The sequence below is a fragment of the Mustela erminea genome, chromosome 5 (genome assembly GCF_009829155.1).
Source record: "Mustela erminea isolate mMusErm1 chromosome 5, mMusErm1.Pri, whole genome shotgun sequence".
Classification (NCBI taxonomy): Eukaryota; Metazoa; Chordata; class Mammalia; order Carnivora; family Mustelidae; genus Mustela; species Mustela erminea.
In genome coordinates this window covers 137136861-137161724 of record NC_045618.1, presented here as the reverse complement: position 1 = coordinate 137161724, position 24864 = coordinate 137136861, and the positions used below count along the sequence as shown (strand labels likewise).

Genomic DNA, 24864 nt, shown 5'->3' with positions numbered 1-24864 from the left:
GACCAACTCCCCATGCCCAGAGGGACAAATGAGGGCCAGAGAGGAGGTGGCCTGCCCCGAGTCACACAGTCACAAGCAGGGTGGGGGCAGCCACTCACCCCCACCTTTTGGCACATCCCAGCCGAGTGCACCCTGCACTCCAACACCACGTTGCTCCGGACCACAGGACTGGGAAAGAGGTGTGACCCACCCTCCCCCGCCCCGGACCACAGGACTGGGAAAGAGGTGTGACCCACCCTCCCCGGCCCCCAACTTCGAGCAAGGAGGAGGGAATTCAGGATTGGCTGCAACTACAATTTTTATTGCTTATTTTCCTCAGGGCACACTTGTCAGCCAGGGACTGGTCCCTCCCTGCATTGGGGGGTGGGGCGTGAGGTGGGGTGGCAGTGGGGCGTGGGGAGGGGTGGGGGAGGGCCGTTCTCTTCTTTGCCTGCAGAGAGCCCGGAAACTCTTAGAAGCTCAGGAACGTGAGCACAGAGCCCAGGGAGCCCAGGATGATCTTGGTTGACAGCGAGAGTCCTGCTGCTCCTGGGGGAGAAGGAGAGGGTGGGCAGAGTGGTAAGGAGCAGACCTGGGGCAGCTCCGTGGGACAAAACCGAGAGGTCAAAGACTCCAGGGCCCCAGTCAGCACCCTCCCGTTTCCCAAAGCCCTCCAGATCTCTGCTATGGGAGGCAACTGCTCGTAGCCCACTGGCCAGCACCGCCATGGAGAAGCCTGGAGCTGGGAGCTGTCCCTCTCCAGGAAAGAAGGCTGAGCCCACGCAGGGCGAAGATCCCCGAGGCACCCAGCAACTGCAACTTGAAGCCGGCATGCCCCATGCCCGGGGCCTCCCTCCTGCACCTCCCGGGGAGAACCTGGAGGGTGACGCTTAGGAGCAGACAAGGAGGGTGGGGGAGGCTAAGATCCGGGCCGGGTACCGAGGCGCTGGTCCTCCTCGCCCCTCACAGCAAGTCCCCAGGGACACTTACCCACCGACTGCAGTGTTGCCACCAGGCTGCCAGCGGCGATGCCACCCCCGTTGGCGATGGCAGCAGAGGACATCATCTTGGCTGCTAGCGAGGAGGCAGCGATTCCGGCCCCAGTGAAGCCCACGGCGCCCAGCACGGTGGGCACGGACGCCACGGACACGACTGTCGGGTTGGGTTGGTTTGGGTTGGGTTGGGTTAAGAAGTGGGCTCAAGGGAAGGGACCTGCACACACTCAATCAGGCTCAGGGGGCTTTGGGAGGCGCAGGCAAGGGGGGACACTCAGGAGAGTGAGCTCAGGAGAGACTATACTATGGGCATGGCCCATTTTTCAGAAAGGAAACAGGAGCTCAGAAAAGTCAGAGACATCCCCAATGTCACAGGGTAAATGCCTGCAAAGAGGAGATGGGGCCCCTGCTGGGATCGCCTCCACTGTGGAGTTTCCATGACACCAGCTGGGCCAAGCTCCTTGTTTCTTGTTTCCAGTTCCTGGCTTCCTCCCCATTTCCACCAGTCCACTTCCTCCCCACCATCTGCGAAAGTCCAGGACAGACCTGGGCCTGGACAAGATGGTTGCTTCCCAAGACCCAGACTCGGGGGAACAGATAAGGACTTGAACCCCTTCCCTACAAAGACTCACCTCCTCCTATCACAGCTGCCACAGTCTTGACTAGAAACCAAAAGAATGTTCTGTAAGTTCTTGGCTCCCTGAGCCTCCCCTTGGCTCCCTGAGCCTACAGCCCACCCACAGGGAGGGCATTGTCCATGTTGGGAGATGGGAAGGAATGACCTCATCTGACACCTGCATACTGCATTCAGACGGGGGGATTTCTGGGAAAGGGGGCCCCTCTTCTGAGCTTGGCAAGGATTGCTGGGGAGTCAGATTCCAGACTCAAATGACTTGTCCCAGATGGATTTGCATGCTTTGACCTCAAATTATCTGGAGACAGAGTTTGAGGTCCTCATTCCAGAAAACCCAATGATCACAGAGTCTGCTTTGTTTTCTCAATCTGTCTGCAGATTGGTCGGTGGGGGCCTGTTTGCGGGGAGAGCAAAAATGATCTTTCTCTTTCTCTCTGCCGTCCAAGCCTGATTTGTTTAAAACAAACAAAACAAAACAAAGACAAACACACCCCTACAGAAGGCTGCCCTGCATCCCTTCTCGGGTGGAAAGGGATACTTGGCAGAGTGGTTTAGGGCTTGGTGGTGTTGGTCGAGGCGAGGGAACCGGATGCCTTGCTCTCTGAACAAAGATGTTAGTTCAGGGTCAGTGTTTTGTTTTGTTTTAAAGATTTTATTTATTTATTTGACAGAGAGAGATCACAAGTAGGCAGAGAGACAGGCAGAGAGAGAGAGGAGGAAGCAGGCTCCCCGCTGAGCAGAGAGCCCGATGCGGGACTCGATCCCAGGACCCTGAGATCATGGGTCAGTGTTTTTTTAGGGGGAGATTATTTAACTTTCTCCTGTTGCCCCACAGATCTTTCCAGGCAGCAATAAATCCTCACGGAGAAAGATGTGCTTCATTTTGTACTGCCCAGCAAGTCAGGGCAAGCACTGCTGAGCACTTGAACTCTACTTGAGATGAGTTAAGGCCGGACCTGTTGCCCACTTGTCTGAGAAGCCCCCAAAGGCAGCCAATCTGGACTCAGCATTGCCCCCCTGTGACCACAGCCTCTCAGAGCACTAAGACCCTTTCGGCTTGCACTGGCCTGTCTCTCCAACATGTGGGTCCCTAGAGGGCGGGCAGAGGTCCTGGTCAGCTGCCCCCATAAGGGTCAGGCCTGCAAAAGTGTGCAGGAATGAATTCAGCCAGCTCCCCAGGAAGAGAGCCTTCTGGGGATAGGAAGGGAAGTTAAAAGGTGAGAGTCAAACCCTTGCAGCTGGACATTATGGTTTGGCTGAAGGGTGATGCTGGGCTGGCCGGCAGCTTGGCCTATCTGGGTCCCGATGTGCACAGAAGGCCCATGGGAAAGAGGTGCTGTTCCTGTGCTAACCTGCTGCGGGGCACCCCCAACAGTCATCCGTGGGAGGGTGACCTGGTCTCTCGAGGCTATTCAGAACCTACTCTGTCCTGAAGCCTCCTCCCTACACCAGATTCTCTGCCTTTTGGTTCTACTTCCTGTCCTAGGTTTGGTAGTAACCCCACCTCCCTGCCCAAAGGCCCAGGGCCAAAAACAATTTCCTCATTTGTAGATAGGGGACAAAGGTTACCTCCTGGGGTTGCTATGGCAATGAAAACAATTGATAAATGTTAAGTGTTTGGCAGAGTGACTAGGACTGCAGAGCATTAGATAAAATCTATCTGTCCTTACTATTTTAAAGATTGCTTATCATAAGCTTAGGAGTCCTTTATGTTACTGGTAAACAGAAAGGACTGCTGGCTGGAGACTTGTCACGGGTCTACTATTGGGTGGGGGCCCCGAGAAGCAGAACTCTGTCACCCTGGGCCAGTTACCTCCGGCTCTGGAAAGAGTCAATGCTGCCATGCTGGAGGCTTTCAGTGTCCCCAGCAGGGATCCCACGGAAGCTGTAGCCTGGCTCAGGGCAACTGTGGATGACAGGGTGAGTCCAGAGAAAGAACAGAGGATGAGTGCGCAGGGTCAGAGGTCAGCAGTGGTCAGAGGCCCCGCCCTCCCCCTCCATACTCTGCTGCTGTTCATGCTGGGGAAGGAAGAAGGACCCCGGGGTGGACACCAGGAGAGCAAAAGCGAAGTGGCATGTTTGCAACAATTGGAAGCCAGTATTAGACACTCACCTAGTGACCCTGACAATCTCAGGGTGGAAAAAGCAATACAATAAATTCAACAGCACACTATTCTATACAGACATTAAAACACATGCAAACAAAAAGCCAACACCCATTTTGCAAAAATACATATGAAAAACAGATACACATTAAGCATATTGGAAAGGCTGACTCTGAGGGAGGGAGGTATTGCAGGGGTAGTTGGGGGGCGTGTGGTTAAAAAGAAAACCACAGGTCCCACAATGGCGTCCCTTCAGTTAAGGCCCCAAGTGTAAACTGAGACTTAATACCTAACCTGACTGCACTTTCAGTCCCCCAGGAATATATCCCTTAACCAGTCAATGTGGGATTTCCCAGGGAGCACTAGGAAATTTCCTGATGGGCCCCCTCCGTTCCCCTTAGGAGGGTGACCTTGCCTACAGCAATGGTTTCTCTCCTAATAATTTCTTGTTTTCTGCTCTCTCTACCTTTTAAAAACTTGGATCCTCTGTAACCCTCGGGAGCTCCCCTCTCCTCGCTCAAATGCACGAGTTGCTGGCCAAATGCACGAGTTGACTACCAATAAAGTCAATTAGATCTTTAAAATGTCCTTGGTTGGATTCTTCTAATACAATGGAGGAAAAGGGGGAAGATAAACAGCAAGAATGAACAGCTAAGACTGGAGAGGGAGCTCACACAAACTAATGAAGAAAACAGGCCCGGAATGAAGAATTTTGTTAAAATCAGGACATGTCAGTGAGAACCAAGGAGGTGAAGCTAGAAATAGACTCCGCCCCTCCCCATCGCCCTCCTCGCCCCCCACCCACCAGCCCCTCTAGGAGGGCTCACCCCCGGAAACCACCTCTGTGGCTTTGGCCATGCTCGTGTCATTACTCTGGATCCCATTAGCTTAGAGACCAGGGAAGAGGACAAGGTGGCCACCTGGACGAATTGCATGGCACAGAAATTGACATGCATGTGTCAGGCTGAAAGGAGCCCAACACCTCCATTTTGTCTCACTTTTCCTTTCTAATTGATTCGGTTTGTCTTACAGCTTATCTTTAACTCGGGCAGAAGCCTGGGTGGGCAAAGCATCCCGCAGTGGAAACCAAACTACCCCCAACTCCCCAGCAATAAAGGCCCTACGACTGGGGTTCCTGGGTGGCTCAGTGGGTTAAGCCTCTGCCTTCAGCTCAGGTGCTCAGCAGGGAGCCTGCATCCCCCCCACCCCACTCTCTCTCTGCCTGCCTCTCTGCCTGCCTCTCTGCCTACTTGTGATCTCTCTCTGTCAAATAAATAAATAAATAAATAAAATCTAAGACAAACAAACAAAACCCCCGCGACTGACCCCAAGGCCATGACCTTCACTGCCCGTCTGCAGTACTCAATGACTGTCCCACAGTTTCCTTATATAAACCTGGCCATGTTTTCAGCACTTTGGAGACAGCTTTGGGGACACTAGCCCACTGTCTTCCCCATGTTGGCCTCAACTGAAATAAATCCCTTTCCTGTCCCACCCCTGCACGTGTGTGCGCACTCTCTCTTTCTTTCTCTCTCTCTGCCTTTGGATTTTGTCAGCAGTTAGCCCTGTGCCCTGACTCCTGGTTACAGGACAGCAGCCCACCAAGCAAGTAGAGAAATGCTTGGAGAAGCTGCGCAAAAATGAAGGCTTTCCTAAGCAGCAAAACGGAAGATGAGGAGTCATCAGTAAAAGAAAAGAAAGGATTGTTTCAGGCCTGGACATCAGGGGGAAACAGGGTTTGTATCAGGCAGATGGCAAATGACCTCACTAGTGCTGAGCAGGACAGATGGGGTGGACTTTCCACAGGTCACCTTCCTGGGACAGTTGACGTTGTTCTGAAGTCTTGGTGTGCTGCGGTTGGCGGCAAATGACTCCAATGTGGGCTTCCTTCTTTTTGAACAGGATGGAGCTTTGGTGCAGGGAGGGGACCCCAGAAAGGAGGGGGGACATGCCCACAACTTTGAAAAACTCTGTCTAGTGGGGACAGAGAGACCTCTCTGAACTTGTCAGGGCTGGATGTCCAGAAAGGGACCTGGAAACGGTGAAGGAAGGGTGGGGAGTGGACTTTATTTCTCCAAGCTGGCTGCTTCCTTCCTCCCAAAAAGCCTAGTGCCAACTTCTTAGCCATTTCTGGGAATTTCTTAAATTTCTACAGAGCATTTTTTTTTTAAGATTTTATTTATTTATTTGAGAGAGAGTGAGCAAGAGAGCAAGAGTGAGAGGGAGGGAGAGAGGCAGAGAGAGAGCTCGAGGGGGGCTGGTGGTCAGAGGGAGAAGCAGGCTCCCTGTTAAACAAGGAAGCCTGACATGGCACTGCATCCTGGAATTCCCACAGAGCAGTTTAAAAAGCACCAGAGTTAGGAAATAAGAACCAATTATGTTTTAAGGTATATACTGTCGTCCAGTTGCTCTGGGTTCCTGTTCTCATGCCATCCCCTTGATGAGGGAAACAAAAGCAAGAGAAATGTAACTTCAATCTCCTTAGCTTGGAGCTCACTGACAGATACCTGAAATGTGTACAACATGACAATCCTCAAGAAATTTGTGTATTTTTTTAAAAAAAGATTTTATCTATTTATTTGACAGACAGAGATCACAAGTAGGCAGAGAGACAGAGAGAGAGAGAGAAAGAGAGAGAGAGAGGAGGAAGCAGACTCCCTCTGAGCAGAGAGCCCGATGCGGGGATCCGTCCCAGTACCCTGAGATCATGACCCGAGCCAAAGGCAGAGGCTTTAACCCACTGAGCCACCCAGACGCCCCGAAATTTGTGTACGTCTTATTAAGGACTAAAAGTAACCCGATCTTAACAGCAGTTGGCCCCTCAAAATCCTGAAAGCCTTGCTTCCAAATTCCTTAGAGACACTATCCCTAATCCTCACTAACTACAATATATATAATAACCAGTTGCTCCTCACAATCCCAGTGCAGCTCTTTCTGCTTGCGGGTCCTGTCCCCGTGCTGTAAGAAAAATACATTTTAGCACCATCAAATGTTTCAAGAATTCTTTCTTGACTGTTGGGCTCAATGATCCCGCACCATCCCCACTTAAGATAGTGAGAACAAAGAGATGACTACCCCCATTTTAAAGATTTTATTTATCTGACAGAGAGAGAAATCACTAGTAGGCAGAGAGGCAGGCGGGGGTGGGGGGGGTGAAAGACCAAAAGAACCCCCCCTGGCTAGAAGTGCATTTTTATCCTGTTAACCAGCTAGTTTCGCTTCTGTACGAACGCTTGCTTTTTCTCACGCGCGAGCTAACCGGCCAGTTCTGCTTCTGTAAGATTGCTTTGTCTGCTTTCGCGCGGACCCCTGCTTTCGCGCGCAGGTCCCCTGACCCAATCCACTGACGCCAAGTATACCTGTTCAAACTGTCAACCAATCAGCTCAGCCCTACCCGAAACTTGTTTGTATCTGTCTATAAAAAACCTGCACCGACCCAGCTCCGGATCTCTCGGCGTTATCGGCGACCAGCAGCGCAGAGGTCCAGGTTGGAACCTGCAATAAACGACCCTTGCTGCTTGGCTTTGACTCACGTCTCTGGTGGTCTTTTAAGGTGGGAGTAATACTCAGTTGGTATTTCATTTGGAGGTTCCACCGAGATCTCCCCTTCAAGCCCACCAGACAACGGGTCAACGGGTTGCTGCAACCGATCGGTAAGAAAGCCAGCTTTGTCTTTTGTCTCTGTTTTTCGTATGCTTTGTTCTTCTGTCCTGACTGTGTGTCTTGTCCTTTCTGTGATTATTCCTGGGTTAGAATCCCAGGACCTGGGTTAGAGTCCCAGGGCGTTGACTGGCAAATACTCCCTGGCGGATGCGCTATAGGGTTGCCAGCGGGCCGACGGAGACGTCCCTCGTGCCCGGCGGGAACGGCCTCTCAGAGATCGTGGGTTCGAGTCCCACCTCGGAGGCCAACAATATATGTCTTCATGTATGTCTACATGTTATGTCTTTAAATGTGGATATATGTTTCTTGTACTGGTTATGAAGGTTACATTCTGTTTAAGGGGAGGGTGTCTAACCCGTTTGAATCTGAGGAATGTCTGACTGTATGAAGGTGTTTGTGTGGCTCCACCGCCTTCGGCTACGGAGTCTGACTGGGCTGCACCCTGAGTCTCGCGGAGCGTCATATGGCATAACGGTCATCTACTCCATGGAGTAGCCTGGTCTGGGGTTTATACGGATAGACCTTAGCTAAGACGCTCTTAAGTTCCCCCGAGGGACGCGAGCAGGACAGCACCTGAAAGGTCCCCCTCCCCTTGTCTGCAACATCGTACATATCGGGAGGGAATATAAGAGGTATTAAGAGCTAAAACCAGATTCAATGAGTCAATGATATGAGAGTAAACAAATTATGAGAATCCTAACGTTCTGAATACCGCTGGTCCCTTGTACCTTAACAGTTGCTCCTCCAGGTTGGAGGAAATCCTTTCCCTAATTATCCTGCCCACACTCTCCTAACCCATGTCACTTTCAGGTTCACCCTGGCGGACAGAGGAAAAGAATTCCTACTCTCGCCGTCCGAGGATGAAACTTGCCTAGCTCCTACCCCCAGGCCACCAAAGGCTTTCATCCACCCCTTCGGACTGGTTGAACTGGAACCCACACCCTCAACTCGCCCTTTCGAATTCCTCACTTGCTCGTGCCTCTCGCACCCCTTACACCGGTGTCTCTCTCGTTTTCTGCCTGTTCTAGGCGCTTTTCTTCTAGTCTCAAATATTATCTTAATCTGGGAACAACCTAGCCTATTGGGGCAAACTCAGAGTACCCCGCTCTCCCTTCTCCTGGCTAACTTTAAGGATGTTCGGGTGAGAGGCAATGACCTAAGCCTGGACATCCGGAGATCGAAACTTACGACTTTCTGCCACTCCGAATGGCCAAACTTCGGAGTAGGATGGCCCACTCAAGGCACTTTTTGCCTCCCCATAATTCTTAGGGTTAAGGTTCAGGTATATCTCCCAGGTAAACAGGGACATCCAGACCAAGTCCCTTACATTACAGTCTGGCAGGATCTTGTGGGAACCCCCCCCCCCTTGGTCGGCCCCCTTTCAGTTCTCGGAAAGCTGCAAGGTCCTCGCAGCCAGACCGACAGAAACACGAGGACCTCGGACCCCATCTGCACCCCCTCCACCCGTCCTCCCCAATAGTCAAGACTTACTTAGTCTAGATCCACCCCCTTATCAAATCCCTCCTTCAGCCGCCGCTGCGGCTGGGCTGAAGCTGCCGCGCCGGGCCCTGAAGCAGAAGGTCGAGAAGCAATTGCTACAGTCCCTGTCACTCATGGAGGAACTGACGGCCCTGCCGGGCACACTAGGAGGCGTACTCAGAGAGAAAATCCATTACGCCCGGCAGATTCAACTGTGGCTTTGCCCCTTAGAGAGATTGCCCCCCCCCCCGATGATACTGGTAATCCTCGACTCCAATATTGGCCTTTCTCAACTAGCGATCTCTACAATTGGAAAGCCCAAAACGCGCGCTTTTCAGATAATCCAAAAGATATCATAGCCCTTCTAGATAGCATCATGTTCACCCATCAACCCACCTGGGATGATTGTCAGCAGCTCTTGCGTATCCTATTCACTACCGAAGAGAGAGAGAGAATCCAGGTGGAAGCAAGGAAGCTGGTTCTCGGAGACGATGGCAGACCAACCGTGAATCCAGACCTCATCAATGCGAGTTTCCCTTTAACTAGGCCTAACTGGGACTACAACACGGCAGAAGGTAGGGGACGGCTGCTCATTTATCGCCAGACTCTAATGGCGGGTCTCAGGGCTGCTGCTCGCAAGCCCACCAATTTGGCCAAAGTGTATGCAGTTTTGCAAGGTACGACAGAGAGTCAGCAGCATTTTTAGAGAGATTAATGGAAGACTTTAGGGAGTTTACCCCTATGGATCCTGAAAATCAGGCAGCAGTAGTCATGTCTTTTGTAAATCAGGCAGCATCAGATATTAAAAAGAAATTGCAGAAACTAGAGGACCTAGAGGGCAAACAGATTCAGGACCTACTCCGCATTGCACAAAGGGTTTATAATGCCCGAGATACCCCGGAGGATAAACAACTCAAAGTAACAAAAGAAATGTCCAAAGTCCTGGCTGCCTTTGTCCAGGAAGAATCAACCCCCCCCCCCAGGGGAACCTCAAAAGGTCCAGGGGTTCCAACGCAATCTGGACCCAGATCAATGCGCATATTGTAAAGAAAAGGGACATTGGGCATGTAATTGCCCCAAGAAAAGACGCAGACCGCAACCATGGGGAACGAAACCCAACCCCACTCTGGTTACCCGAGATTCAGAATAGAGGGGACGGGGTTCGGACTGCCTCCCCGAGCCCAGGGTAACCCTACAAGTGGAGGGGAATCCTATACAATTTCTAGTTGATACCGGAGCTCAACATTCAGTGTTGACCAGACCCCATGGAGAAGTTTCAGACAAATTTTCCTGGGTCCAGGGAGCCACTGGAATTAAGAGGTACCCTTGGACAACTCAAAGGACTGTTAACTTAGGCACAGGAGAAATAACTCATTCATTCCTCATCATCCCTGATAGCCCTTGCCCTTTGTTGGGGAGAGACTTACTCACCAAGATGGGAGCGCACATTTATTTTCAACCAGACAGCCCCACGGTAACTAGCTCTCAGACCTTGTCATTATCTATCCTCACAATGCATTTGGAGGACGAACATCTACTCCACCAAACCACCCCCCCTTCCCAGGAACTCAACATCGAGTCTTGGCTTCACCGATTCCCTAAAGCCTGGGCAGAAACAGGAGGCATGGGGCTGGCTAGGCATCGGCTGGCCCTCTTCATAGAGCTAAAGCCAGGGGCTGACCCTGTCCGAGTCAAACAGTACCCATGCCAATGGAAGCCAAATCGGGCATCACCCCACATATTAGACGTCTCCTGGACTCAGGTGTGTTATGCCCTTGTCACTCGCCCTGGAACACACCTTTGTTACCGGTGCGTAAACCCAACAGTGGGGACTACCGACCTGTACAAGACCTAAGGGAAGTTAATAAACGGGTTATGGACATACACCCTACTGTCCCTAACCCCTATACTCTTCTCAGTGCCCTGGGACCCATCAGAATATGGTACACAGTTCTTGACTTAAAGGATTTTTTTTTTTTAGCTTACCCTTAGCCTCCAAGAGCCAGGATCTTTTCGCCTTTGAATGGACAGATCCTGAGAGAGGTGTAAGTGGACAGTTGACATGGACTCGCCTCCCACAAGGGTTCAAAAACTTGCCCACCCTGTTTGATGAGGCCCTCTACGAGGATTTAAGTGAATATAGAAAGCAAAACCCTGATATAACACTCTTGAAATATGTGGGTGATCTCTTAATAGCTGCAGATTCTCAACAACCCTGCCTACAAGGAACTGAAAACCTCCTCCAGACTCTCGGCGACCTGGGATACCGGGCCTCAGCGAAAAAGTCCCAAATTTGCAAGTCTGAGGTAATATACTTGGGATACTTATTAAAAGGAGGACAAAGATGGCTCACCGATGCCCGCAAGAACACTGTACTCCGCATTCCTCGACCTGCTACACCGCGGCAGGTAAGAGAATTCTTGGGGACGGCAGGGTACGGTCAATTGTGGATACCGGGCTTCGCTGAGATGGCCAAACCCCTGTACGCAGCCTCTAAAACTCAGCAGACCTTTGAGTGGACAAAAGAGGCAGAACGGGCTTTCCAACAGATGAAAAAGACCCTCCTTTCAGCCCTGGCGCTAAGACTGCCAGATGTAACCAAACCATTCCACCTATACGTGGATGAACATAATGGGGTGGCTAAGGCGGTGTTGACCCAACAACTAGGCCCCTGGCCTAGACCTATAGCATACCTATCAAAGAAACTAGACCTGGTAGCAGTAGGATGGCCCCCCGCCTCCGAATGATAGCAGCCACTGCCTTGATGGTAAAAGATGCTGATAAACTGTCACTGGGTCAAGAATTACGAGTGACCACTCCACACGCCATTGAAAGCGTCCTCAAACAGCCCCCTGACCGATGGATGAGCAATGCTCGCATGGTCCACTACCAGGGAGTATTGCTAAATCCTACGAGAATAGGATAGGAATCCTACGAGAATAGGAATAGGCCCTAAACCCCGCTTCGCTACTGCCTGACCCAGACCTAGATGCTCCTCTCCATGACTGTATTGACATCTTAGCCCAGGTCCATGGGCTACGGGAAGACCTGCAGGACTATCCCCTAACAGACGCTGAAGTCGTTTGGTTCACTGACGGCAGCAGTTTCATCTGCGAAGGACAAAGGTATGCGGGGGCCGCAGTCACATCAGAGACAGAAATTATCTGGGCTAGTGCATTGCCTCCGGGCACCTCAGCACAAAAAGCCGAGCTAATCGCCCTGACACAGGCCCTCAGATTAGGACAGGGCCTCCGGGTGACTGTATATACAGACAGCCGGTATGCCTTCGCCACTGCCCACGTCCATGGGGCAATCTATAGGGAGAGGGGATTACTCACCGCGGAAGGAAAGAACATCAAAAACAAGGACGAAATTCTGGCCTTACTAGCAGCCATCTGGGCCCCTAAAAAATTGGCCATAGTCCACTGTCCCGGACACCAAAAACCAAACGATCCAGTCTCTAGGGGAAACAATTTTGCTGATCAGGCTGCTCGCCAAGTAGCCTGTAGCAAAGTCCCGACGCTACCCATGCAACTACCTAACCCGGGACCCCGAAAACTACCACCTCACCCGGAATATTCGAAAAAAACATCGCATGGATGAGTAAACTCCCAATGGCCCAGGTCAAGGATGGCTGGTGGCGAGATATGAAAAATAACGTCATCCTTCCTGAGGCCATGGGACAAGAAGTTCTAGAGCGAATTCACCAAACAACTCATTTAGGTTCCAGGCGGCTACAGGACCTTATGCGAAAATCTAAACTAACTATCAGGGGGCATCTGGGTGGCTCAGTGGGTTAAGCCACTGCCTTCGGCTCAGGTCATGATCTCAGGGTCCTGGGATCGAGTCCCGCATCGGACTCTCTGCTCAGCAGGGAGCCTGCTTCCCTCTCTCTCTGCCTGCCTGCCTCTCCGTCTACTTGTGATTTCTCTCTGTCAAATAAATAAATAAAATATAAAAAAAAATAAACTATCTATCAGAAACATCGTTGAAAAATCAGAAAGAATTGTCACTGGATGCGCAGCTTGCCAACTTCAAAACGCCTGCCCACATTCCTCTGTAACCGATCCCGAGAGAGGGGAACCCTGCCGGGAGCCTATTGGGAAATAGACTTTACAGAGGTAAAGCCTGGGAAATATGGCTATAAGTACTTACTGGTGTTTATAGGTACCTTTTCAGGATGGACTGAGGCGTTTCCAACCAAGCATGAGACTGCGCAGGTCGTAGCAAAGAAACTACTCGAAGATATTCTACCCAGGTATAGTTTTCCTGTCATGATAGGATCAGACAATGGGCCAGCCTTCGTCTCTAAGGTAAGTCAGGGTCTGGCTTCCATACTTGGGGTTAATTGGAAATTACATTGTGCAATATAGACCCCAGAGTTCAGGACAAGTAGAGAGAATGAACAGAACCTTAAAAGAGACCCTTGCTAAATTGACCATGGAGACTGGCGCTAACTGGGTCTCCCCTATGCTCTGTATCGAGTACGCAACACCCCATATAAGCTGGGGTTCACACCTTATGAGATCATGTATGGTAGGCTTCCTCCCATCATACCTAAACTCAGAACTGACCTTACCCAGTCAGATCATGATAACTCTTTTTTATTCTCCCTCCAAGCTTTACAACGAGTCCATAAACGTATTTGGCCAAGACTAAGAGACTTACATGCAACAGGACCTCCGTCTGTGCCCCATCAGTTCCACCCTGGAGATTGGGTTCTTGTCAAGCGACACTGAGCCGAGACCCTCGAACCTCGTTGGAAGGGACTCTTCCAGGTTATCCTGACTACCCCTACAGCCACCAAGGTGGACAGCATAGCAACCTGGATACACCACACCCACGCGAAGCCAGTTGACCCACTGTCAGATCTCATCAGAAAACCCAACCAGGACGTCAGTTGGACAGTGGACCGCCGTAAGGACAATCCTCTTAAACTAACCCTGCGCCGAAAACCTGACTCCCGTCTCATCAATAATTAATATGAAACCTCCTCTCTTCGCTCTTCTGTTTACACTTCTGCTATGGTATGGGGCTTCCAATCCCCATGCCCCAGCCATTTTGACTTGGCAAGTCACTAATAGTGCGGGCTTAGTAGTTTGGAACGTGACACACACAGCTACTCCCTACACCTGGTGGCCTAACTTATACCCTGACGTCTGTAAGTTAGCCATGGGAGCCCCAGCCAACTGGGACATAGAAAATTACTTTGACCTACAGAAGCCCCCTTCACAACCATCCCCCCGGGGGCGACTCGGGTTAGACCCTTGGGGAGGCTGTGGGGACTGGAGTCAGCGAAGTATGTTAAGCACACTTACCTTCTATGTATGCCCCGGGTTTCACCGGCCCAGGGAATGGACCCACTCATGTAGTGGGGCAGCCCACTTTTATTGTCGCAATTGGGGCTGCGAAACCACGGGTGACACTCATTGGAAACCCACCTCAGGCTGGGACTACATAACCGTGACGGCGAATTATTCTCACGCCAGGAGCAGTCCCAAATGGACACAGAACCCGGCCTGTAAAGACCACTGGTGTCACCCACTCAAAATAGTCTTTACTGAGTCAGGAAAAAGACAGACTAACTGGGTGAGGGGATATACCTGGGGCCTCAGATTCTATAAAGAACGTTATGACGACGGTCTAACGTTCACGATAAAACTTTCTATAGAAACCTCTAAAGCCACCATAGCGCCCAACCCTGTACTTGCCCCACCACCTCCAGCCAGGCCCCGTCTAACCGTTGTCTCTCAGAGCCGTACCACTTACGGGGCAACACAGACGGGCCACAATCAAACCGTAATCCTCCCACTCCCCACAAGCCCCATCAAACGACCTATGATAAGTACTGAAAAACCTAGATCAAGAAACCCCAATGACCACCTACTTAAGTTGATCCGATACGCCTTTCAAGTCCTAAATTATACTAATCCCAATGCCACAGAGTCCTGTTGGCTATGTTATGACATAGAACCCCCTTTTTACGAGGGGCTGGCCACCCCAGGTGGTTATAACCTATCATCCGCACCCTCCATGTGCCGGTGGACAAGTCAAAACCCCCGCCTAAACTTAGCAGCCGTACAAGGCCGGGGGACATGCGTAGGGAAGATCCCGCCTGAACACATGCACTTATGTAGTCGGAAACTTACTATAAATAACACAGAGCAATATGTAATACCTCCCCAAGATGCCTGGTGGGCCTGCGCCAGTGGGATAACTCCATGCATCCACCCAGGAGTATTAAACCGAAGCGCAGACTACTGTGTAATGGTCCACCTGATTCCTCGCTTAATCTATCATCCTTATGAAGATTTAATATCATATTGGGAAGGAGGATTACGTAGAACCAAAAGAGAACCCGTAAGTCTAACCCTGGCACTTATGCTAGGCCTAGGATTAGGTACCGCCGGGGTGGCTACCGGGACTTCAGCCCTAATCTTACAACAACATCACTATCAGTACTTACGAGAAGCTATTGATATAGATATACAGGAATTAGAATTATCCATTTCTAAACTTCAGGAGTCTGTCAGCTCATTAGCAGAAGTTGTCCTCCAAAATAGACGGGGATTGGACCTCCTATTCCTCCAACAAGGTGGCTTATGTGCTGCCCTTAAGGAAGAATGTTGCTTTTATATAGATCACTCAGGAGTAGTCAAAGACTCGATGGCTAAGGTACGGGAAGGATTGGCAAAACGGAAAAAGGAGCGTGAAGGTGGGCAAGGTTGGTTCCAGTCATGGTTTAATTCATCCCCTTGGCTGACCACCTTAATATCCTCCGTACTAGGACCACTTTGTATTCTGATCCTTTTACTGATCTTTGGCCCATGTATTTTAAATTGTCTGGTGGCCTTTATCAATCAACGCCTAAGCAGTATCAGCCCCTAGACTTGAGCAACAACGACGACCTCACTGATGACAACCAAGGACCCAAGATTGGCTCCTCAGGCACCTGAGAGAAGGGGGGAATGAAAGACCAAAAGAACCCCCCCCCTTGCTAGAAGTGCATTTTTATCCTGTTAACCAGCTAGTTTCGCTTCTGTACGAACGCTTGCTTTTTCTCACGCGCGAGCTAACCGGCCAGTTCTGCTTCTGTAAGATTGCTTTGTCTGCTTTCGCGCGGACCCCTGCTTTCGCGCGCAGGTCCCCTGACCCAATCCACTGACGCCAAGTATACCTGTTCAAACTGTCAACCAATCAGCTCAGCCCTACCTGAAACTTGTTTGTATCTGTCTATAAAAAACCTGCACCGACCCAGCTCCGGATCTCTCGGCGTTATCGGCGACCAGCAGCGCAGAGGTCCAGGTTGGAACCTGCAATAAACGACCCTTGCTGCTTGGCTTTGACTCACGTCTCTGGTGGTCTTTTAAGGTGGGAGTAATACTCAGTTGGTATTTCAGGGGAAGCAGGCTCCTCGCTGAGCACAGAGCCCGATGTGGGGCTCAATCTCAGGACCCTGAGATCATGACCCAAGCCGAAGGCAGAGGCTTAACCCACTGAGCCACCCAGGCACCCTGACTATCCCCATTTTATAGATGAGGAAACCCCTCTGGCACAGAGAGGGTAAGTGACACATCCCAAGTCCAGCTGCTTCTAAAGCCTGGGCTTGGAATGATTCCAATTTGATCCTCCTGACACTTATCTTTTCCCCTGGCCTCACCCGCTGCCACCCAGGCTTGAACAAGGTTCATTGTCCCAGAGTCCCAAGGTCAAATGGCAGGGACTTAACCCTTCATCCCGACTGACCTGATGAGGAACAAAAGAGCTTTCTGGGAGTGGATTCCCGTGGCCTTCCCTTGCCTGCACTGAGCCTACCACCCACTAGAGCTGGAGGCCTCAGGAAGGAGCCCCCTCTGCCCACCCCTCCCTGTCTTACCCAGAAGCAGATCCTCTGGTAACCGACCTGAGGTCTGAGCTTGGCTGTGTTTTCCAGATCAGACTCCTGGCTTTTATGGCAACTTCCTCTTTGACTCCTCCTTTGAGCACAACCAATGGGATAGGTTTTATTTTTACTGGGAATTGGAAACCGAAACTGGAAACTGAAACAAGAAATAGTTGGGGTTTGGGGGCTGGCCAACTAATAGAAATTGACCTGGTGGGGGGTGGGGCTGGATGTAGAGAACAAGATGGAGTCACTCATGTCAAGCAGGGATGTAAGCAGCCAGGGGTGTTGCCTCTCTAAGACCAGACATCACCGAAAACCAGCACAGGCTGAGGACACACCCAGAACTGAGAACAAGCAGAGCCAGAGGTCTGCCAAGGTCCAAGACTGATTAAATCCCTTGAAAAGGGGAGGATTTTTGTAGCAAACTGGCAGACTTTTCAGACGCCCATCCTTTTGTGTCTGATCACATTGGAAAAGCAACTGCCCATGGCAAGACCTTTATCTGGGACATTAGGCTGCCATCCGGACAGTGGGCTTTCTCAAATAGATTTTATGCCTGCTTCAACAGCTTGTCACTCAACTTACTGGACAGCCGTGAGGTAAGCAGATCGATCGTGGGTTCAGTAACACTTTTAGGTGTACAGAGGAGGGTATTAATGTCCCTACATACGTTGTTTCTTCAGTAGTTTTTATTTAAAATAATCGATGTACCCAAGTAGCACATTTTCGGCAGCCTGCCTTTGGCTCCTACACCGGTCAAGGGCAGAATCTAGTTATTACAGAGAGGGGATCTGGTCAGTGTATCCGCCACCATCGGCTAATATAAAATGCTTTGTCATTTAATTTGGGGACAGGATGTACTCCCTGCATAATAAAGGTCATAAGAAATCTGATCAAAGTTCTAAAAAAAAGGATGAATATTGATTTCTAATAAAGACAAGGTGGTTTTCAGAATAATCTTAAGCCTTGCAGTGGCCAATGTTCAGCTATTTGGAAAGTCTGTACTGAAGGCCCATCATGGCAGACACCGATCTGGGCACTGAGATAGTACACAAGGCAGATAAGATCAAAGTACCTGTCCTTACAGTTTATAAGTCAGTGTGGTGGGAGGAGGAAACAAGACAAACAACTATATAGTTATGCGATCTATTATTTGAAGAAGTACCAAGGCAAAAGGAGGTGGAGGAGGGAGTCGGGTAGAATTGTGGGGGAAAGTCTTTCCAGGTAAAAGGAACAGAGATGGCAAAGAACCAGGTATGAGAGGAACAGGGAAGAGACCAGTGTGGCTGCAGCAGGTGGTTGAGGGAGAGAGGCAGGAGCTAAAGACAGAGGCTGACAGGGAGCCAGGCCATCTGGGGCTCCCTGGCAAGGACCTGGTCTTGATCTCTGAGCAAAGTGGGAAGCTCTTAGAGAGGCTGAGAGAGAAATGGTACCATCAGGTTCACAACAGCTGTTGCGCCAAGAACAGACTGAAAAGAAATTTGTGTGCTTTAATTATTCAGCATGGATGGCATGACATAAACACGTTATTTTTGTTAGCTTAAGCTACACTCTGATGGCAGTCTGTTGAGGATTAAGCTACACTCCAAGCCTTGTTCAGGAACCTACACTCTCCCCATCAGCTACATTCGGCAGCAGGAAATTTGCGAATTCACAGGAAGAATGTGCGTGTGTGTGTGTCTGTGTGTGTGTGTGATTGTATGTGCACGTTCGTGTATGCAAGCTGTGTCATGAGTCTCAACATCCTAACAACATTTGGGGTGGGGGAGCTCACCTGGATTCTTTAGGGGTGCTGAACGGGAACTGAGGCTTCTAGTCACTTCGAGATGGAATGACACATGGTTGGCATGTCGGCATGGTTTTTATCCAACAATTCTGCAAAATGTCAACAGTAAATTCAACTTCTCCTAAAACTTCTCCCACTGTCTCCTCCCAACTGACTCTCAGATGGCTATTTATTATCTCATCAAGAAGTTAGATGCAATCAGAAGAGAATTCTCTTCCCCATGTCAGTTCCACGGAACCCCAGCATCTGTATCCATTTACTCTGGTTATACTTCTGGTTGCTACAGATTTCGTCCCTTCTTGCCTACTCAGAAAGATCAAACGTTGCTCTTACAACGATCCACTCTCTCTCCTGAGTTCTCTAAATAAAGGGGGAGTGAGAAAGCGAAACAAGAGGCCTCTAGTGGAGTCATTTGCCCCTATGACACTGAACTGAAGCTTAACTGCAGGGATGTGACTGACCTTTAAGCAGTCCATCTAGAAATTCCTGAAGACCCACCTTGCCTCCCTGTCCTCCAAAGGAAGGTGATCTGGTCTGAAACAATCTTTTGTTTTCTTTCACTACTGACTTCCTGTCATGCCTGTTTCTGCCTGTAAAAGTCTCCCATTTCCCATACAGTGCCTCAGAGCCCCTTTCTGCTAGCTAGATGGGATGCTACCCTATTCGGGAATATTTGAATATTTGAATATTGAATAGATTTTCAAATTTTCTTGTGGTTTTTTTTTTTGTAAGATTTTATTTATTTATTTGAGGGGTGGGATCAGAAAGGGAGAGGGAGAGAGAGAGAGAGAGAGAGAGAGAGAGAGAAGACTTGTCACTGAGCAGGGAGCCTGCTGTGGGGCTTGATCCCAGGACTCTGGGATCATGACCTGAGCTGAAGTCTGATGTTTAACTGAAGGACCCACCCAGGTGTCCTTCCATCCTGGTTTTGTTTTTTAACACTAGACTGCTTCCTCCTCAAACAAAGGAGGAAGGAGGAAGCAGTAGGAGTCACATGGGTGTAACCATCTTTTCTTTTAAGTACCTACATCATCTTTTATTTTTCGGAGTTTTTTGAATTTTATTTTAGAGGGAGAGAGCGTGCAGGAGGGGGAGACGCAGGGAGGGGCAGAAGGAGAGGGAGAATCTCAAGCAGGTTCCACGTCCAGTGCAGAGACTGACATGGGGCTCAATCCCAGGACCCTGAGATCACGACCTGAGCTGATATCAAGGGTCAGGTGCTTAACTGACTGAGCCACCCAAGGTACCTCAACTTTTTCATTAACTTTTTGCAACACATCTTTCAGTAAAGCTATTTTGGAATTTCGAAGCCTTTTGGAGGGTTTGTACACCCATTAAAATAGGTATAGCATTCTGTTTATTTAATTTGGGGACTTTTAAGTGCACTTCCTAAATGATCTTATCTAATTGGAACATTCCTCATGATGATCATTATAATTGCCCCCAAGGGCTAGCAGCAGTTTGCTAAGACCCTACCTGAAAGTGAGGTACAACCCACATTTCAGTTGGGCCGTATTTTGGGGCCCCAACCTGATGATTACCAGGAAAGTTCTCAGGGCACAAAACAAGCATAGTAGGACTTGGCCATCTTTGTAGATATTTATAGCTTACAAGAGTCTCGTTCTTTTTTTTTTTTTTTAAAGATTTTATTTATTTATTTGACAGAGAGAAATCACAAGTAGATGGAGAGACAGGCAGAGAGAGAGAGGGAAGCAGGCTCTCCGCTGAGCAGAGAGCCTGATGCGGGACTCGATCCCAGGACTCTGAGATCATGACCTGAGTCGAAGGCAGCGGCTTAACCCACTGAGCCACCCAGGCGCCCCACAAGAGTCTTGTTCTTGGACACAGAATAAGCAGGTATGTCAGAAAGTGGGACATTTGACTCTTTAACATTTAACAATCTTGTTGGCCAAGGCTTGGGTTTTGAGGGCTAAAAGGGATAGGTTGCGGTTGTGCAGTGTTTCATAGCGTACTTTGCTTCATAGCAATTTTCTTGAGGCTGGTGAGTGACCGAGTGTCAATTTAACCTGTTCCGTGATCAGATTATCCTAACATTAGGAGTCTTTGGGTTTGGGGGCAATTGCTCTCATAGCTCTTAAGTTCTTGACCCGTGACCACCAATTTCTGTGGCGTTTTGGCTTTGGAGATCCCTGTTAGCAATAACCTTTACCTACATAACACAAGACAAATATATGCATCTCAACATACCAACAGTACCCAAGAAATGTTACTGCGACTGGCCAAGAGAAGGCCATGCACACCACCAGCAATTCTCAGCGTAGGCTAACCCGGCAGACTAGTAAATGGAGACTGCAGGCTGGAGCCGGGAAAGGAATCCCCAACAACAGGGGGACTGTGAACTAAACCAAGGGCTGGGGATTCAGGTTCTGCATAGAACGGTCTGCCAGCTAAAGCCGACCTACTAAACCCAGGACTGAAGAACCAGTTCGAGGGGGAGCTCAATGCAAAGAGAGCAGAGCTCAGAACTAAAAGGAACTTAGCCCTAGTCCTCTATGGCACATGGATTGGGGGTGAACAGCATGACCTCTGACCAGTAGCCTGGGTTAGAATCCTTACTAGTTGTGACCTTGGGCAAGTTCATTAATCTTGATGTGCCTTAGTTTGGTGACACAGAGGCACCAAAAAAAATTTTTTTAAGGGATTTTTATTTATTTTTTAAAAGATTTTATTTATTTATTTGACACAGAGAGAGAGAGAGAGAGAGAGAGAGCGCGCACTAGAGAGGGAACAAGCATGGGAAGTGGGAGTGCCAAGGCTCCCACTGAGCAGGGAGCCCAAGGCAGGGCTCTATCCCAGGACTGTGGGATCATGACCTGAGCCTAAGGCAGATGCTTAAGGACTGAGCCACCCAGGAGCCTCTAAAAAATGATTTTTAAAAAGAAACTCTAATACTAGCAGGGGTAGCTCTGAAGGAGAGAATTACACATAGCCAATAAATATTTGAAAAGATGGTCCATCTCACTAACAGTAAAATAATTTTTTAAAGGAGATAACTGTGAGTGAGTGTGGGTATTTCACGAGTCCGTGAATCCACCCATTAGTCAGGGTTTGGCCATGGGTAACAGAAGTCACTCGGGCTAACTTAAGCAGAGTGAATTTTAACACAGGGAATCAGGTGACTTCAAAATTGTTCCAAGACTGGAGGAGGAGGTTCTAGGTTGAATTTCCAGGAAGGACACCCTCTCAGAATGATGCTGAAGTCCTAGACCACCAAGGGTGCAGCAACCGCTACCATGATCAAGAAATTGGGGTATAGGGGCACCTGGGTGGTTCAGTGGGTTAAAGCCTCTGCCTTCGGCTCAGGTCATGATCCCAGGGTCCTAGGATCGAGCCCCGCATTGGGCTCTCTGCTCAGCAGGGAGCCTGTTTCCTCCTCTCTCTCTGCCTGCCTTTCTGCCTACTTGTGATCTCTATCAGATAAATAAATAAAATCTTAAAAAAAAAAAAGAAAGAAATTGGGGTATCTAGGAGCACCTGGGTGGCTCAGTTGGTAAACATTTGTCTTCTGCTCAGGTCATGATCCTGGGGTCCTTGGATCGAGTCCCATGCCAGGCTCCCTGCTCAGTGGGGAGCCTGCTTTTCCCTCTCCTCCTGCTCATGCTCTCTCACGCTCTCTCTCTCTCTCAAATAAATAAAATCTTAAAAACAAAATAAAACAAAACAAAACTGTAGTATCAGAAAGCCACTGTCTACCTGTTGGCTGGGGGACCAAAGTGCCTCTGATAACATGTACACCAGAATAAAGCTGCATCTTCGTAAGGACAGGACCCTGGAATTCTCTGCTGCACCAAAAACCAAAGCAAAAGCCACAGAAGCAGAAACATGTAGTAAAAGCCTCCATTCTATTTGGATCAGAAATTCTGCTTTCTGGAATTTTTTTAAAGAAAAGAATCAGGGGGCACCTGGGTGGCTCAGTGGGTTAAAGCCTCTGCCTTCAGCTCAGGTCATGATCTCACGGTCCTGGGATCGAGCCCCACGTGGGCCTCTCTGCTCAGCAGGGAGCCTGTTTCCTCCTCTCTCTCTGCTTACTTGTGATGTCTCTCTCTCTCTCCCTGTGTGTCAAATAAATAAAAATTAAGAAAAGAATTAGACACACACCCCAAAATGTTAGCACATAACGTTTACCATGGTGTTACTCATGACAGGAAATGTTTGAAATAACAGGAAATCAAGTAAATAAAATGTTGTCCGTCCACATAACAGAATTCTAGGCACCTTCAGTTTGTTTCCTGTGGTTGAGATTCTCTTATGGTTTGTCTCCCTCTCTGATTTTGTCTTATTTTATTTTTCCCTCCCTTCCCCTGTGAGTCTGTTTTGTTTCTTAAAGTCCGCAAAAGAGTGAGATCATGTAATTATCTTTCTCAGATTGACTTATTTCACTTAGTATAATAGGCTCTAGTTCCATCCACGTTGTTGAAAATAGCAAAGTTTCAGTTTTTTGAAGACTGAGTAATATTCCATTGTGCGTATAAGTGTGTGCGTGTGTGTGTGTATACATACATATATATATATATATCATGTCTTTTCTAGCCATTCATCTGTCAATGCACATCTGGTCTCTTTCCATAGTTTGGCTATTGTGGACATTGCTGCTATAAACATTCAGGTTCACGTGCCCCATCGGATCACTACATTTTTATCTTTGGGGTAAATACCCAGTAGTGTGATTGCTGGGTCATAGGGTAGCTCTATTTTTGACTTTTTGAGGAACCTCCATTCTGTTTTCCAGAGTGGCTGTGCCAGCTCGCATTCCCACCAACAGTGTAGGAGGCTTTCCCTTTCTCTACATCTTGGCCAACACCTGTCATTTCTTGACTTGTTAATTTTAGCCAGTCTGACCGGTGTGAGGTGGTATCTCTCTGTGGTTTTGAATTGTATTTCCCTGATGCCCAGTGAAGTGGAGTATTTGCAAACAGTGTCTGTACTGCTGCTATACTCCTGACATAGATGTGTGGGTTTTTCCATACCAAACACTGCTCTATTTCTCTGTGGGCAGCAACTCAGTGTCCTGCAATTTAACTCTATTCTGGTACTAACTGCAGTAACCCCACAGGTTAAGGGCTCAGGCTCCTAAGACTGCCTCCCTTAGATGCTAATCCTAAGAAATGGGTCCCAGGTTACCCACAAGTTCTGTCCATTTTGGCTACACATTGGGGGTTCCCATGACCCCCTCCTTGGCTTGGACAACTGGCTAGAAAGGCTCATAGAACTTGGGAAAATTATTGATTTGACTATTACTGATTAATTACAAAGGCTATTAAAGGGTACAAAAGAACAGTAGGATGAAAAGTTATATAGGGTGAGGCCCTGAGCATGGAACTTCTTTCTGTCCTATGGTTTGGGTGTTCCCTTGGATAGATTTGTTTGTTTGTTTGTTTTAAGATTTTGTTTATTTATTTGAGAGAGAGAGCACAAGAGGGGTGAAGGGCAGAAGGAGAAGAAGACTTGCTGCTGAGCAGGGCGCCTGATATGGGACTCAATCCCAGGAGTCCAGGATCATGACCTGAGCCAAAGGCAGACGCCCAACTGACTGAGCCACCCAGGCGCCCGGTAAGGAGGTATTCTTGTTTACTAAGCCGGAAGTCCTGAGAACCCCACATTTTAGGGACTTTACAGAGGCTTCCTCATGTCAGGATGATCAACTCAGACTTCTGTCCTTTTCCCCTCTCTGGAGGGTGGGGCTTAACATTCCAAGCATCTGGTGATGAGCCCCCACTGAGGGTCCCACTAAGAATCAACCCATTACAACAAAAGATGTTCCTGTCACCCAGGAAATTCCAACGGATTTAGGAGATCTGTGTAAGATACTCCAAATACTCACCCTCTAACCACGAGTTCCTTCCTAAGCTCCAGAAACCACCAATCTGTTCTTCATCCTGTGATTTTGTCCTTTCATGTCCTACATGCCCTGTAGACAAGGGCTTTCTTCACTCAAAATAATACCCTTTAAATCTATCCAAGTTGTTTGTGCTACTAGTTCATTCCTTTCTATTGTTGAATAGACATACCATAGGTATTCCTCCCGGCTTTATTGAGACATAATTAGCATACAACTTTTTGTAAGCTTAAGGTGTACAACATGATGACTTAATATATGTATATATCCACATACCACAGTTTAACCATCCACCTACCGTAGGACATTTTGGTTGTATCCAGCTTGGGGACATAACAAAAAAAGCTGCTATGAACTAGGAACAGATGCCATAGGACAAAGTCAGCCTTTGTCATCACTTCTGGTGCCAGGTTCAACTACACAAATAGGCAGAGGGTATCAACCTTCAGGCTAAGGTCAATGGCTTTCTCATTCATTCATT

At 49.0% G+C, this 24864-nt stretch overlaps 2 protein-coding genes across 11 annotated transcripts in view; one reads left to right on the top strand and one right to left on the bottom strand.

The window, feature by feature from the left end:
• Window positions 1-282: 282 nt before the first annotated feature.
• IFI27 (interferon alpha inducible protein 27) lies at window positions 283-16843 on the bottom strand. 5 transcript variants are annotated; one of them, XM_032345139.1, is made up of 5 exons: window positions 16732-16843; window positions 3422-3514; window positions 1607-1636; window positions 970-1131; window positions 283-528 (listed from the first exon to the last, which is right to left on the bottom strand). In XM_032345139.1, exons 2-5 carry the CDS (start codon window positions 3450-3452, stop codon window positions 452-454), a joined length of 300 nt encoding a protein of 99 aa, XP_032201030.1. In that variant the 5' UTR covers window positions 3453-3514; window positions 16732-16843; the 3' UTR covers window positions 283-451. The 5 variants fall into 5 exon arrangements, with proteins under 5 accessions (XP_032201030.1, XP_032201031.1, XP_032201028.1 ...); XM_032345140.1 differs by having other exon boundaries at window positions 16759-16832; XM_032345137.1 differs by lacking the exon at window positions 16732-16843 and adding an exon at window positions 16585-16678.
• Window positions 16844-16958: 115 nt separating this feature from the next.
• The window catches only part of DDX24 (DEAD-box helicase 24), a 34025-nt gene continuing 26119 nt past the window's right edge, over window positions 16959-24864 (top strand). For 4 of the 6 annotated variants that reach the window (XM_032345132.1, XM_032345128.1, XM_032345129.1 and 1 more), the window contains exon 1: window positions 16959-17339. The gene's annotated coding sequence lies outside the window, so the exon portion shown is untranslated. Of the gene's footprint in view, window positions 17340-24074; window positions 24098-24864 lie in introns of those variants that run through there. The other 2 variants (XM_032345133.1, XM_032345131.1) reach the window with 2 other exon arrangements.

Bases quoted from the DNA above. Each gene is read 5' to 3' on its own strand.
- IFI27 (XM_032345137.1), bottom strand. The intron at 1,637-3,421 runs GTAACTGGCCCA...TTTGGTTTCTAG, and splicing joins GACTCTTTCCAGAGCCGGAG to TCAAGACTGTGGCAGCTGTG. The intron at 1,132-1,606 runs GTGAGTCTTTGT...CCAACCCGACAG, and splicing joins GGCAGCTGTGATAGGAGGAG to TCGTGTCCGTGGCGTCCGTG.